This window comes from Vitis riparia, chromosome 6, assembly GCF_004353265.1.
Source record: "Vitis riparia cultivar Riparia Gloire de Montpellier isolate 1030 chromosome 6, EGFV_Vit.rip_1.0, whole genome shotgun sequence".
Classification (NCBI taxonomy): Eukaryota; Viridiplantae; Streptophyta; class Magnoliopsida; order Vitales; family Vitaceae; genus Vitis; species Vitis riparia.
This window is the reverse complement of record NC_048436.1, coordinates 7,084,971-7,098,163: the sequence shown is the minus strand read 5'-3', so window position 1 is coordinate 7,098,163 and position 13,193 is coordinate 7,084,971. Positions and strand designations below refer to the sequence as shown.

General features: G+C 33.1%; 1 protein-coding gene across 1 annotated transcript; it reads left to right on the top strand.

Annotated features, from left to right (window-relative positions):
* The first annotated feature begins 8,695 nt into the window (after nucleotides 1-8,695).
* LOC117916949 (anthocyanidin 3-O-glucosyltransferase 7-like) lies at nucleotides 8,696-11,272 on the top strand. The gene is made up of 3 exons (XM_034833191.1): nucleotides 8,696-8,704; nucleotides 9,620-10,127; nucleotides 10,392-11,272. The coding sequence occupies exons 1-3, from the start codon at nucleotides 8,696-8,698 to the stop codon at nucleotides 11,270-11,272; spliced, it is 1,398 nt and encodes a 465-aa protein (XP_034689082.1).
* Nucleotides 11,273-13,193: the final 1,921 nt, after the last annotated feature.

Genomic DNA, 13,193 nt, shown 5'->3' with positions numbered 1-13,193 from the left:
TAAGAAATGGGGACTCTACTATATGGATGACTTTAGTATGGGACAGACACATCATGTGGGACAGTCAGGTGATTCCAAAATAGAATAGATTTGGCTCTAGCATCAACGGGTCGACCATCTGTTATTTGGGTTTTTGAAGCATTTACTACCTAGTTTATTTTATGATTTCTCTATCTCAAATTTTCAATGTGAAACCTATAGTTTGGCCAAAAGCTACGGGGCAATTTATCATTTACATAAGAATAAGAGTGATGTTCCTTTTAGCTTAATTCATTATAATGTGTGGGGACCATCTACAAAATCTACTCTATCGGGTTATCACTAGTTTGTTCTCTTTGTTGATGATTGCACTCAAATGACACGACTCTACCTACTAAAAACAAAGATGAGGTTTCTACTGTCTTCTACTCTTTTCACACAACCAATTTTTTGCTTAACTCAAAGTTTTTCACTCTGAAAATGGCGATGAATACATGAATCGACAATTCCAAGAGTACTTCCACCAACAGGGGTTGATACATTAGACCTCGTGTTCCTAGACTCCAGAGCAAAACAGTGTAGCAGAATGTAAGAATCATTTTAGTCTCGAGACCACACATGCCCTCCTATTAGGTGCACATGTACCTAGCTCTCACTGACCTGATGTGGTTACAATTGTCGTGCATCTCATCAATCGGATGCCATCTTGGATTTTGAGTTTCAAGACACCTCTACAAGCCTTAGTCATGAGTATATCATTGCTTCCGACTACGATGCTTCCTCCCCGAACCTTCAGATACATTGTTTACGTTCATCTTCACTGCAACTAACTCACTAAACTCGACCCTTGTGCTTGTCGCTGTCTTTTTCTAGGCTATGCCACAAATCAGAAAGACTACCGGTGCTATGATCCAACCAATAGGAAGCTCTATGTTACTATGGATGTCACCTTCCTCGAATCTGAGATGTTCTATCATCCATCCAATTCTTCTCTTCAAGGGGGAGACACATAATGAAGAATTGAATTGGTTCAAGGACATCCCATTGACTATAGAGCCACCAACTACCATGGATATGGAACAAACTATTGAGACACCAATGCCAACTATTGAGACACCAACTTCGATCGTTGAGACACCCTCTCATTCTACAATACCTCATGACCCAACTTCTGAGAATATTCTTAAAGAGATTCCTGATGTAAGTTCTCCTTTTGTCACAAAACATTTAACTAACGATGGTTATCAGTTACCTCCCAGGCACAATCATGGAAAACCACTAGAATGCTACTCTCCATATATTGAGACACATAAATCAAAGTACCCAATTGCCAATTACGTCTCAACAGAGAAGCTCTCAGAGCCCTTAAAGAGCTTTTCTAATGAATTATTGGTGCATCGCATTCTTACAAGCATAGAGGAGGCTCTACAAGACCCTAAGTGGGTCCAAGCGATGAAGGAAGAAATGAAAGCATTATTGAAAAACAAGACGTGGATTTTTGTCCCATTACAAGAAGGTCATAAGACAGTGGGGTGCAAATGGGTATTTTTCATCGAATACAAAGGGGATGGGTCGATTGAGCGCTACAAAGCAAGACTTGTAGCAAAAGGATATACATAGACTTACGAAGTTGACTATATGGAGACCTTCTCACCTATAGCCAAGTTGAACACTATAAGAGTCCTTCTATCCCTTGCAATGAACCTTGACTGGCCGCTACTCCAATTTGATGTAAAAAAATGTGTTCCTCCACAATGACCTTGAGGAAGAAATTTATATGGATATTCCCCTTGGGTACACTGAAATGTTTGGCAAGGCGGTGTGTAAACTGCAGCGCACCCTATATGGCTTGAAACAGTCTCCATGAGTTTGGTTTGGTTGTTTCAGCCTGGTAATAAGAAAGTACGAGTTGCAACAGAGCAATTCTGATCACACTCTGTTTCTAAAGCATCGACAAGGCAAGGTAACAACACTAATAGTGTATGTAGATGATATGATCATCATAAGAAATGATACCGAGGAAGTTGCGAAACTTCAAGAATAGTTGGCAGTAGAGTTTGAAATGAAGAGTTTTGGGTGAGTTGAAATATTTTCTAGGAATTGAGGTGGGTCAATCTAAACGAGGTATTTTTCTTTCCTAACAAAAGTATACCCTCGATCTATTATCAGAAGTTGGATTGCTAAAGTGTAAATCGACAGATGTTCTAATACAATAGAATCACATAATTTGAGAATACTCTGACCAGATTCCCACTGATAAAGGCAAATATCGGAGACTGGTTGGAAAACTAATTTATTTTTCACATACCCGACCTGATATTGCCTATGCGGTCAGTACAGAAAGTCAATTCATGCATTGCTCGAGTGAAGACCATATGAATGTAGTGACTCAAATTTTGAGATATCTTAAGGGAACCCTAGGGAAATGAATTATGTTCTCAAAGAATGGGCACTTGGAAATTACGGGGTATACCGATGCTGACTGGGCAGGAAATATCTCTGACAGGAAATCCACATCAGGCTACTTCACATTTGTTGGAGGAAACCTGGTAACATGGAGAAGTAAAAAACAGAAAGTAGTAGCACTATCTAGTGCAGAGTCGAAGTTTCGAGGAATGACTAAGGGGTTGTGCGAGTTACTCTGGCTAAGAAGATTGTTGACAGAAATTGGCTTTCTTCCCAATTGCGAGATGAACTTGCTTTGTGATAACAAAGCAACCATTGATATTGCCCATAACCTAGTCCAACATGATCAAACTAAGCATGTGAAAGTAGACCGACATTTTATCAAGCAGAACTTAGAAGCTAAGATAATCTGATTCCCATTTGTCAAATCAGAAGACCAACTAGTAGACATCCTCACTAAGGCGGTGTGCAGTAAGATCTTTCACAACTCACTTGACAAGTTAGACATCAACAACATCTATGCACCAACTTAAGGGGGAGTGTGAACATGAGTTGTACAATCCCTATGTTACAGGCATAAGTGAAGGGATTGGATCACTACAATCTCTCCACTCTACAAGGTCAACTTTCCTTGGGTATTTCTAGACAAATTTAGATCATATATGGGCTCTATATATTGAGCTCCTTTGTAACCATTTCGATATAGCAATTGAATATACGGATCCCATTATACAAATTATTCCATTTCTCGTCAACATGGTTTTAGGGTTCATGCCTTCGAGCCTTTTATGCCCCCAAAAATACCCTTTGACTTCACTTTTGGTTTCCTTTCTACCTCATTATTTCCTTTACAACTACATCAACTCAAATATGATTATTTAATAAAAATTTATTAAATATTTTAGTAAAAAACAAAATAAAACTTGTAAACTCTTAAACATTGGGGTTTAAAAATATATTGTAGTATGATGACAACTCTATGCACATATTTATTTTGTAATAAAAATCTAGATATCACATAAAAATTAATTAATTATTTTTTAATTAATTATAATATTATATCTAATTAATTTTTTTATTTAATAAAATTATTTTTTAAAGTCTAATTGATGAGTATGATCTAATTAAATAGGATTAGTTTAATAATATTTTTTCTAAAATTTAAAAAAATAATAAAATATTAATCAAACAATATTTTCTAAACTTTTAAAAAAGTAAAATAATAATGTGAGATTTCCAACTCTAGTCAAATTAGAATGAAAAGAAATTATACTTCAATCATAATTTACTATTAAAAAAAATATTAAAACTATGCATAAAAATAAGAGTATTTATAGTACAAAAAAGAAAAAAAAAGTAGACCTAATTTTATGACACTTACCAAAATTAAAAAATAACATATTCTTAAATTTTTTTTAAAATAAATAAACTCATCAAATAACAAGTATTGAAACTAAATATCAATAGAAGCATCAAGTTTGATGAAAAAACAAACTCTTCTACATACGTCAATAGTTGATAAGTGAAAGACTAACAAAAAATAATAATATAAACTTCATATTTATTTATCTAGGTTACCTAATTCTCTCCTTAATTTATTCAACATTAATGTACGTATTATTTATTTATCTATTATTAAATAATAAAAAATAAATAATATGATAAACTATAATTATTATTATTTAAGTAATAATTTTAAAAATAAAAATTCAAGGTGGAGTTGTCTATGTAGTCCATAACGTTTCTTTGATTTAACTATTATTAAAAAAAATCATACTTTAAAAGAAAAAGTTTAAATGCAAAAAATAATAAAATTACTGTAGACCCCTCCCTCATACGGTGAAGGTTTTGGGTTTTTATTTTTTTGATTATTATTTTATTCTTCTGACCACCTCGAGAATTAAGCTGCATGGGGCGGCCAGATGGGACAGAGGGGGGCAGGGAGCAAGTAGTGGCTTGGCGAGGAAGATGGGAAACAGGGGGGATTTTTTTTGGAGGGTGACAGATGGGGCGAGGGAGAGATGAATGTCTAAGAAAGAGATCGAAAATCGGAAAAGGCCATCCAGGTATGGGCATGGTGGATTTTTAATTCATTTTCCCCGCGGTATCATTCTTCATGCATTCATCTGGTCATTTTCCAGCTTTTCACTTGTTGCTTGGGTATTTTATTGCTTTGTTTTCCCCTGTTATCTTCTCCGGGCATTCATCTCGGAGATAAACCCGGATACAGATTCATGTTATGCCACCGACTAGGGAATCTATTTATCCCGGAATGAAATGAGTTCCTATGTTTTGTTTCTTTGTTTGTGGGTTTATCATGTTGCAAACGTTCAGTTTGAGGTCGCCATCTCCGCCTTGTCTGATGCTCCCATCCTTATCTCCCTACTCACTCACGGAATCCGCATGTCCCCATGTCGGTGACCACGCCTATGTCAGCATCGCCTCGCCGGCAGGTGGACTCGTTCACACCGCCGCGTCTCACCAACGTCAACGCCGACGCTACGCTCAAAACTCGAAGGAAAGTCACGAACCAGATCGTCGACAAGCTGTACCAGGAGTCTCTCATACGTCCAGCTTGGAGTCGCCTCTGTCGTCGTCTATTTCTCTGCCGCTCCCGCCGTGGACCGCCTCCTTTGTTTTCATCTGATCTGTCATTACTCTCGGTGGCTTCGCCGGTGGTTTTCGGAGCTGGCGTTCCTCGGCAGGAAGACCTGCTCAAGCAGTCGCGCTCTGCCATCACCGGCGCTGGCGCCAAACTCGAAGATGAGATGAGCACGCGTTCGCGGACGATGGAGGCATGTGAGAGGATCGCGCCCCTCCAGGAAAGGCGGAAGCGACCCCCACCAGCGACGTTGAGCCGGAGCTCCTTGCCGGCGGCGACGAGGAGAATAACAGGCTACAAGCCTGTACAGGAGGAGCCTATGGCTGCTAATGGGCTTGAGGGTGATTTTTACTAAGTGGGCTTGGGCTTACGATGGAGATGGAGGGTGATTTTTACTAAGGGGGCTTGGGCTTATGATGGAGATGGAGGGTGATTTTTGCCAAGTGGGTTTGGGCTTATGATGGAGATGGAGCCCAAAGCCCTTTTAATTCATATCATTATTATTAATTTTAATTATTATTATTATTATTATTGTTATTAAGTAATATTATTATTATTATTAGCGGATATTATTATTATTATTATTATTATTATTATTATTGTTAACGGATATTATTATTATTAACGGATTATTATGATTATTATTATTAACGGATATTATTATTATTATTATTATTATTGTTAGCGGATATTATTATTATTAACGGATTATTATCATTATTATTATTAACGAATATTATTATTATTATTATTATTATTAGCGGATATTATTATTATTACTATTATTATTATTATTATCATTGTTATTATTATTATTTGTTCAATTTTTCGAATCTTATTATTATTATTATTATTATTGTTAATTCAACTTTCAAGATCTTATTATTGTTATTATTATTATTATTATTATTATTGTTATTATTAATTCAAATTTCCAAATCTTATTATTGTTATTATCATTATTATTATTTCTATTATTATTATTATTATCATTATTATTATTGTTATTATTGTCATTATTGTTATTATTATTATTGTGATTGTCATTATTATCATTATTATTATTATTATCATTAAAAATCTATATTCTCGCAGTTTAATCTCCTAAAGTTCATCTCTTATTATTATTATTTCAAACTCTCAAAATCTTATTATTATTATTATTATTAATACAAATTTTCGAAATCTTATTGTTGTTATTATTATTATTATTATTATTATTGTCATTAATTCAAACTTTCAAAATCCTATTATTATTATCATTAATTAGAACTCTCGAAATCTTATTTATATTATTATTATTATTATTATTAATTCAAACTCTCAAAATCTTATTATTATTATTATTATTATTATTATTAATTCAAACTTTCAAAACCTTATTATTATTATTATTATTATTATTAATTCAAACTTTCAAAATCCTATTATTATTATTATTATTATTAATTCAAACTCTCAAAATCTTATTATTATTATTAATTTTATTAATTCACACTTTCAAAACCTTGTTATTATTATTATTATTAATTCAAACTTTCAAAATCCTATTATTATTATTATTATTAATTCAAACTTTCAAAATCCTATTATTATTATCATTAATTAGAACTCTCGAAATCTTATTAATATTATTATTATTAATTCAAACTCTCAAAATCTTATTATTATTATTATTATTAATTCAAACTTTCAAAACCTTGTTATTATTATTATTATTAATCCAAACTTTCAAAATCCTATTATTATTATTATTATTAATTCAAACTCTCAAAATCTCATTATTATTATTATTATTAATTCACACTTTCTAAACCTTATTATTATTATTACTATTAATTCAAACTTTCGAAATCTTATTGTTATTATCATTATTATTATTATCATTAATTCAAGCTTTCAAAATTATTATTATTATTATTATTAAAAATTCAACTTTCAAAAGTCTATGGTCTCGCAGTTCAATTTCCTAAAGTTCGTTTCTCATTTTCTTTAACAAATTTCAATTTAATTACCGGAGCTCTAATCTTTCAAATTTAATTCCAAATACTCCAATTTTCAAATAAACTCCAATAATCCAGTTTTCACCCGAATAGTTTTAATCCCATTTCAGTCCTTAAATAATTTTCTGGTCTTCTTGATTTTACATAAGCAATAGTGGTTCTTTCATAATTCTAAAACACGGGATTTGTGAGATTAGTTCGTGGGCAATAAATCAGGCTTTGGTAGGGGGGCCCTATGTTTGATCCCTATTGACTATCAACTGTTGTGCTTAATATATTTTGCTTGATCTTCATTTTGCACTCCGATATGCATGAGCTATAATTTGTATTCGTTAATTGTGTACTAATCTCGTTTCCTGATAGCGCATTGTGACTCGTGGCCCAGGTATGCATACATTTTCGTTTTGATCATTCTCTATGCATGTTCCGATTTTCATATGTGCATGATTTGACTTAGGCATCCATTGACTTTCTTATTGATTGCCACGACGGCTTCATCCTAGCAGTAGAGACCCGACTTTAGGGACTTAGAAGGGTGCTACGGTCTTTATCGTACTTTCCCGATAAGTAACCTGACCCCCGAACCCGATCCGGTTTTTCACAGACTACCTTTTCCAAAATAAGGAGTCACACTTAGGGTTTTTATTTCTTATTTTGTTTACCCTTTAAAAATAAAACAAAAATAAGTGGCGACTCCAAGTCATTTTTAATCAACAAATCAATTTTTCAAGTAAAAATCGAGCTCGCCATCGAGTGGGAAACGCATTGAGCTGAAATGCGGGGTCCACAATTATGCTTTTTAACAAATAATTTTATATTACAATATATTTGATTGTATAATGTATATCCACTATCCACATAACATAAAATGGATAGTTGCTCTATTTTCATAAAATCTTTATTTTATCCCTTAACTACCATTCCATCCCTGGTTTTGATCCTTTTTGCCCTAGTTTTCCATTTCCCACGTCCTGATTAGATTATCGCCAATTTTCACAATTCTCAAAGCCTCACTCCAAAACAAAATCAAATCAAACCTGCTTCTTTTTTTCTCTCTTTCTCTTCGCCTTTTACACCACCATATACAGGGAGACTTCATTTTATAATGTGTTTGGAATTCAAATTTTTGCATAGGTTTTGATTCATTTAGTTTGCGAAGAAGGAGATTTTCAGAGTTACGAATAAGAATTTTTCTTGTTTTCATATATTTTTTCTTTCATTTTGTCTTTTGTTTTTTCTATTCAGTTCCTTAGAAAATGTAAGGGAAGAGTTGTTGAAATCTATGACCCTAAATTTCATTATTGTGGTGTTTCTATGCACCTTTGTATGCTTTGTTGAAATTTGCAAGCCTAAATTTATTGTTATTGTGTTTTATATGCACATTTGTTTGGTTACCAAGAAAATTGGGGAAAGATATTTTTTTTTTCATGTTCTCTCATCTTTATTTAATCTATTTATTTTCCTCAAAAAATATGGGGCAATTATTGCAAGTTAGATTTTTGGTGTTGGGATTTTCCTTTTTATTCTTCCTCTTCTCCATTTTTTTAAAATCTTTTCAAACAATTTTTAGGTTGAGTTTTGTAGGAAAATACAACATTATTTGGTATGCTTGCTTGGTTACCAAGAAAATATTAGAAAACTAAACAATTTAAACACAAAGCATAAAAATAACATGGAATAGTGGAAAAGAACAAGTACATGGAACATGATGAAGGTGAGACAAAAAATCAGGATGATTTGTTAAATATTAACAAATGTTGTACAAGTGTTCACACAATATATCAAGGTGGGATGAGTGTTTCAACAAAAACAATCCAACTTGTCAGAAGGAATGACAGTTTGGTAAATAGTAAAAAATAAATAAAAAATGAAACAAAGTTACAACAAAACTCTACATCTCGGCTTTTATAGTATAAAGATATTTAACATTATTTTAATATAATAACTTTTACATATAACCACTTCTCATGGGTTATATTAAAAATAAAAAATAAAAAAATTGAAATATGGGCAATTTTTACTACCTCAGGTTTTAGCCTATTTAAAGTAATTTTCCTTCTCGTCTCCCCTTAAAGTATAATTTTCCCTAAATTATATTGGCATATCTGGAGTAAGAGAGGTATCAAAATCTTGACAAAAGAACTTCTCATTCTCCTAATAATAATTTTTTTAAAAAAATTTATTCCTAAATAATCAATTCTAATATAGTAATAATGGTAAATAAAATGGATTTCCTATTATCATTTTCTTTTCCATGCTCATCTAAACCATGGATGATGGAATCACTAAATTATAACAATTAAGGCTCATTTTCCATCCTAGTTGAGGTATGGTATTACCATAAAAAAATTTCTTTCTCCAAAAAAGATTATCATTCCAAACAACTACAAAATATCAAACGCTAGATTTCAACTTTATCCTCTCATCATCAACAGATATGAGGTTTAAAGCAAAAGAAGAACAAACCAAATAAGAGAAAGAAGATAATTAAGGAAAGGAATCATGGTAAGCAAGGAAAAATGAAACACACAATGAATGGCAGTGAAATTAAGCAACTAATTTAGGCTTCCACATATTTTCAAGTCAGCTGTTTGGACAATTTGTTTGTCTATCTTCTTCATTCAAACAGATCCTCACCAATATCTTAAAAAACTACGCCTCCATGGACCAACACATTGGTGTCTTGGCCTTCCCCTTCACCTCCCATCCTCAAACCCTGCTCGGACTTGTCCGCAGGCTCGCATTTGCAGCGCCCCACACAAAGTTCTCCTTCTTCAGTACCGCAAACTCCAATGCCTTCCTCTTCTCCACCCAAAGCGCCGATGGCCTTAATAATGTTAAACCCTACGACGTGGTGGATGGGGTGCCGGAGGGCCATGTGCTTTCCGGGAACCCTGAAGAGGTTGTTGGGTTTTTCTTGAAGGGGGCGGTTGGGAACTTTAGGCAGGCTATGGAAGTGGCGGTGGCGGATACCGCGAGGAAGATTAGCTGCTTGGTCACCGATGCGTTTTTATGGTTTGGTGCGGATATGGCCGAGGAAATGGGGGTTCCATGGGTGCCGTTTTGGATAGCTGGCCTTTCTGCGCTCTCTGTCCACTTTCATACTGATGCCATAAGGCAAAAAATAGGACTTAATGGTAAGTGAAACCTTGGTGTTTTTGTTGAATTTAATGTGATATATTTTTGCAGATCTTGATATATAGTATGGGTTACAATTTATGTGTTTGTTCGTCTCGGTGAATGAGACTTGAACCTGAACCTATGAATCATGTGTTTCATCCCCTATTACCAAATAATTTCCTTCTTCCTAGACTGGTGGGTAAATGGCTTCTCGTTTATGCCTTTTCCTTCCTCATGGATTCATCTCAACAACCACAATAACACAAATTGAAGTGTTGCAGGGCATGAAGACCAGACCCTTGACTTCATTCCAGGATTGTCAGCAATGCGGGTTAGAGACTTACCTGAAGGAATAGTTTCCGGGGACTTAGATTCTGCCCCCTCACGCATGCTGCATAAAATGGGGCTCTTGCTGCCACGAGCAACTGCAGTTATCGCAAACTCCGTTGAAGAGTTAAACCCCATAGTTGCAACCGATCTCAGGTCCAAGCTCCCAAAGCTTCTATGCTTGGCTCCTCCTACCCCATCACCACAACCAGCATCCAATCCCGATACGAGCAGCTGCCTCTCATGGTTGGACAAGCAGAAAGCAAAGACAGTAGCATATATCAGCTTTGGAAGCATATTATCCCCATCCCCAGATGAGCTAGTAGCACTAACAGAAGCCCTAGAAGCAACTGGGGTGCCATTCCTTTGGTCAATTAAAGACAACGCAAAGAAAAATTTGCCAAAAGGGTTTCTAGAGATGACAAGCGGAAAGGGAACAGTAGTTCCCTGGGCTCCTCAGATGCAAGTTCTGAAACACCCTTCAGTTGGAGTGCATGTGACGCATAGTGGTTGGAACTCAGTGATGGAGAGCATTGCAGGCGAGGTGCCCATGATCTGCAGGCCATTCTTTGCGGATAATAGTCTCAACTGTCGAGCAGTGGAGGATGTATGGGGGATTGGTGTGGGAATTGAGGGCGGAGTCTTCACAAAAAGTGGATTAGTGAGTGCCCTGGAACAAGTTTTGTTAGGCGAAGGAAAGAAAATGAGAGAAAAAATTGGAGTACTCAAAGAGCTTTGTAGGAAGGCTGATGAACCAAATGGGAGTTCATCTCAAAATTTCAATACTTTGCTAGAGCTTGTGACAAAATTTCAGATGGATTCATCTGCCAACTAGTAGTTCAAGTAATATTTTGGTGTTTCAATCAAGTACTGACCATGGAATAAGATGATGAGAATTCATAAAGTTGCATAATATGTATATGTATATATAAAAGCTGGTGAATTAGGTGTGTTCATATAACTTAATTCTTCTTGTGCTAATATTTATCAAAGATTTTTAATTTTTAATTTTTATTTCTAATTAAATAAATTTCTTTTTTAATGCTTTATTTTCTTGAAATAGTTTGGTGTTAAAAAACGTGAAAAAATAATTTAAAAAATGAAAATTGAGAAATCTTGTTTGGAATTGAATTTTTTTTATATGGAAAAAATCAAATTGCATTTGTTGATTTTTTTTTTTTTAAATTTCTTCTTAATAAAAAATAGTTTATCTATGATTAACAAGGAAATTAGTTAATTGTGTTCATTTGTTTGTTACTGATTTTTATACATGAAATATAATTAAATAATAAAATTATATTTGTTCATTATTCTTTTTTATTTTATTTTCTCTATTAGATATTTTGATAATGCAATAGAAAATTTTAATATATCTCTAATTGATAAAGGAATTGGCCAATTGTATATATTTTGATATATTAAAATGAATTATTTTTTAATAAAAAAACATCATATTAGTGATTGAGAAAAAGGGGAGAAGAAGATTATAATATGGTAATATTGTTGAGTGTTTTCACTTTTTAGAAAATCGTTTCCATTTTTCTTAAAAAAAAAATTGAAAATACCACATTGGTTTTTTCACTTTTTCCATTTTTTTAAAATTGGTTTTAAAAAAAAATAGAAAAAAGGTTGAATAAAAACTTAAGAAATTTGTTTTTTCACTTTTTTCCATTTTTTTGAAATTGCTTTAAAAAAAATAGAAAAAAGGTTAAATAAGACCTTAAGAAATTTCAACAAAGAGCTATTTTTATTGTTTGCAATGGGACAGAGAGAAAAAAAAAAAAAAAAAACCTTTTTGTACAAAGACGAAACTTTTTGTAGAAAATAATATATTAAAATCAGAATTTTCTATTTTGTAAATAGAAGTTGATGTAATAACTTTGTAATCTATGCTGATCATTGTTTTCCCCAAAAGGAAGTCCACACCTTACTACTAGAAGTGGTAAAATGGTGAAGAAAGAAAGTTGGGTTTGCAAAATAAACCTACCATAAATGATAAGAAAATCATTTTTAAAGATGCAACTTGTAATGACACTTGATGCGTACCAATTGTACAATCAAACATTTCATTGACTCTTACCAAAATTAAAAGAAATATTGGTGACTAATTGATTAATTGACTCTTACCAAAATATGGAAATATTGGTTAACATATCTAACCTAGATTATTATAATTTTCTTTGAAAATCCTAAAGATAAAATTGACTAATTGATTGGTGACTAAAATGTTTATTATTAAATTCTCACATAAGATATTTACTTTCTCATGTTTTGTCCTTTTCTTTAGCATAATACATGTCATAGTTGCTAATACATATCTATGTTTTACTTGTATATAACATCAATTGCTTAATAAATATATTCCAAGACATTTGTCAAATTTATTGTGCAACATTGGTAAAATTGATGTTTTTACCATATATATCAAGTAACAAAAACCTACTTAAAAGTTTAAGAAGAGTTTGTGCTATGTCACTAGTGGCACACAAATCTATATGAATGATATTTTGCATTCTATCAAATCCGGAAGAATTTGACATGACCAACTTGGTTCGTCGAGGTGAACAATGATAAATCGACTTCTTGCAATGTCAAAAAATGTCCATTAACAACTAGAAGTTTCTTCAACTAGTGATTAGTTTATTTAAACCCTTGAACAGTATTATTACATGTTATGCAAATTACTAATTTAATGAAAACAAGTTCTTACCATTAGGGGGAGACAAGTTGATTACAACAGAATGATCAAATATGAG

What these genes read in the sequence shown, in the direction of transcription:
- LOC117916949 (XM_034833191.1), top strand. An exon ending in GCAAAAAATAGGACTTAATG is followed by an intron (nt 10,128 to 10,391) that starts GTAAGTGAAACC and finishes GAAGTGTTGCAG; the next exon opens with GGCATGAAGACCAGACCCTT.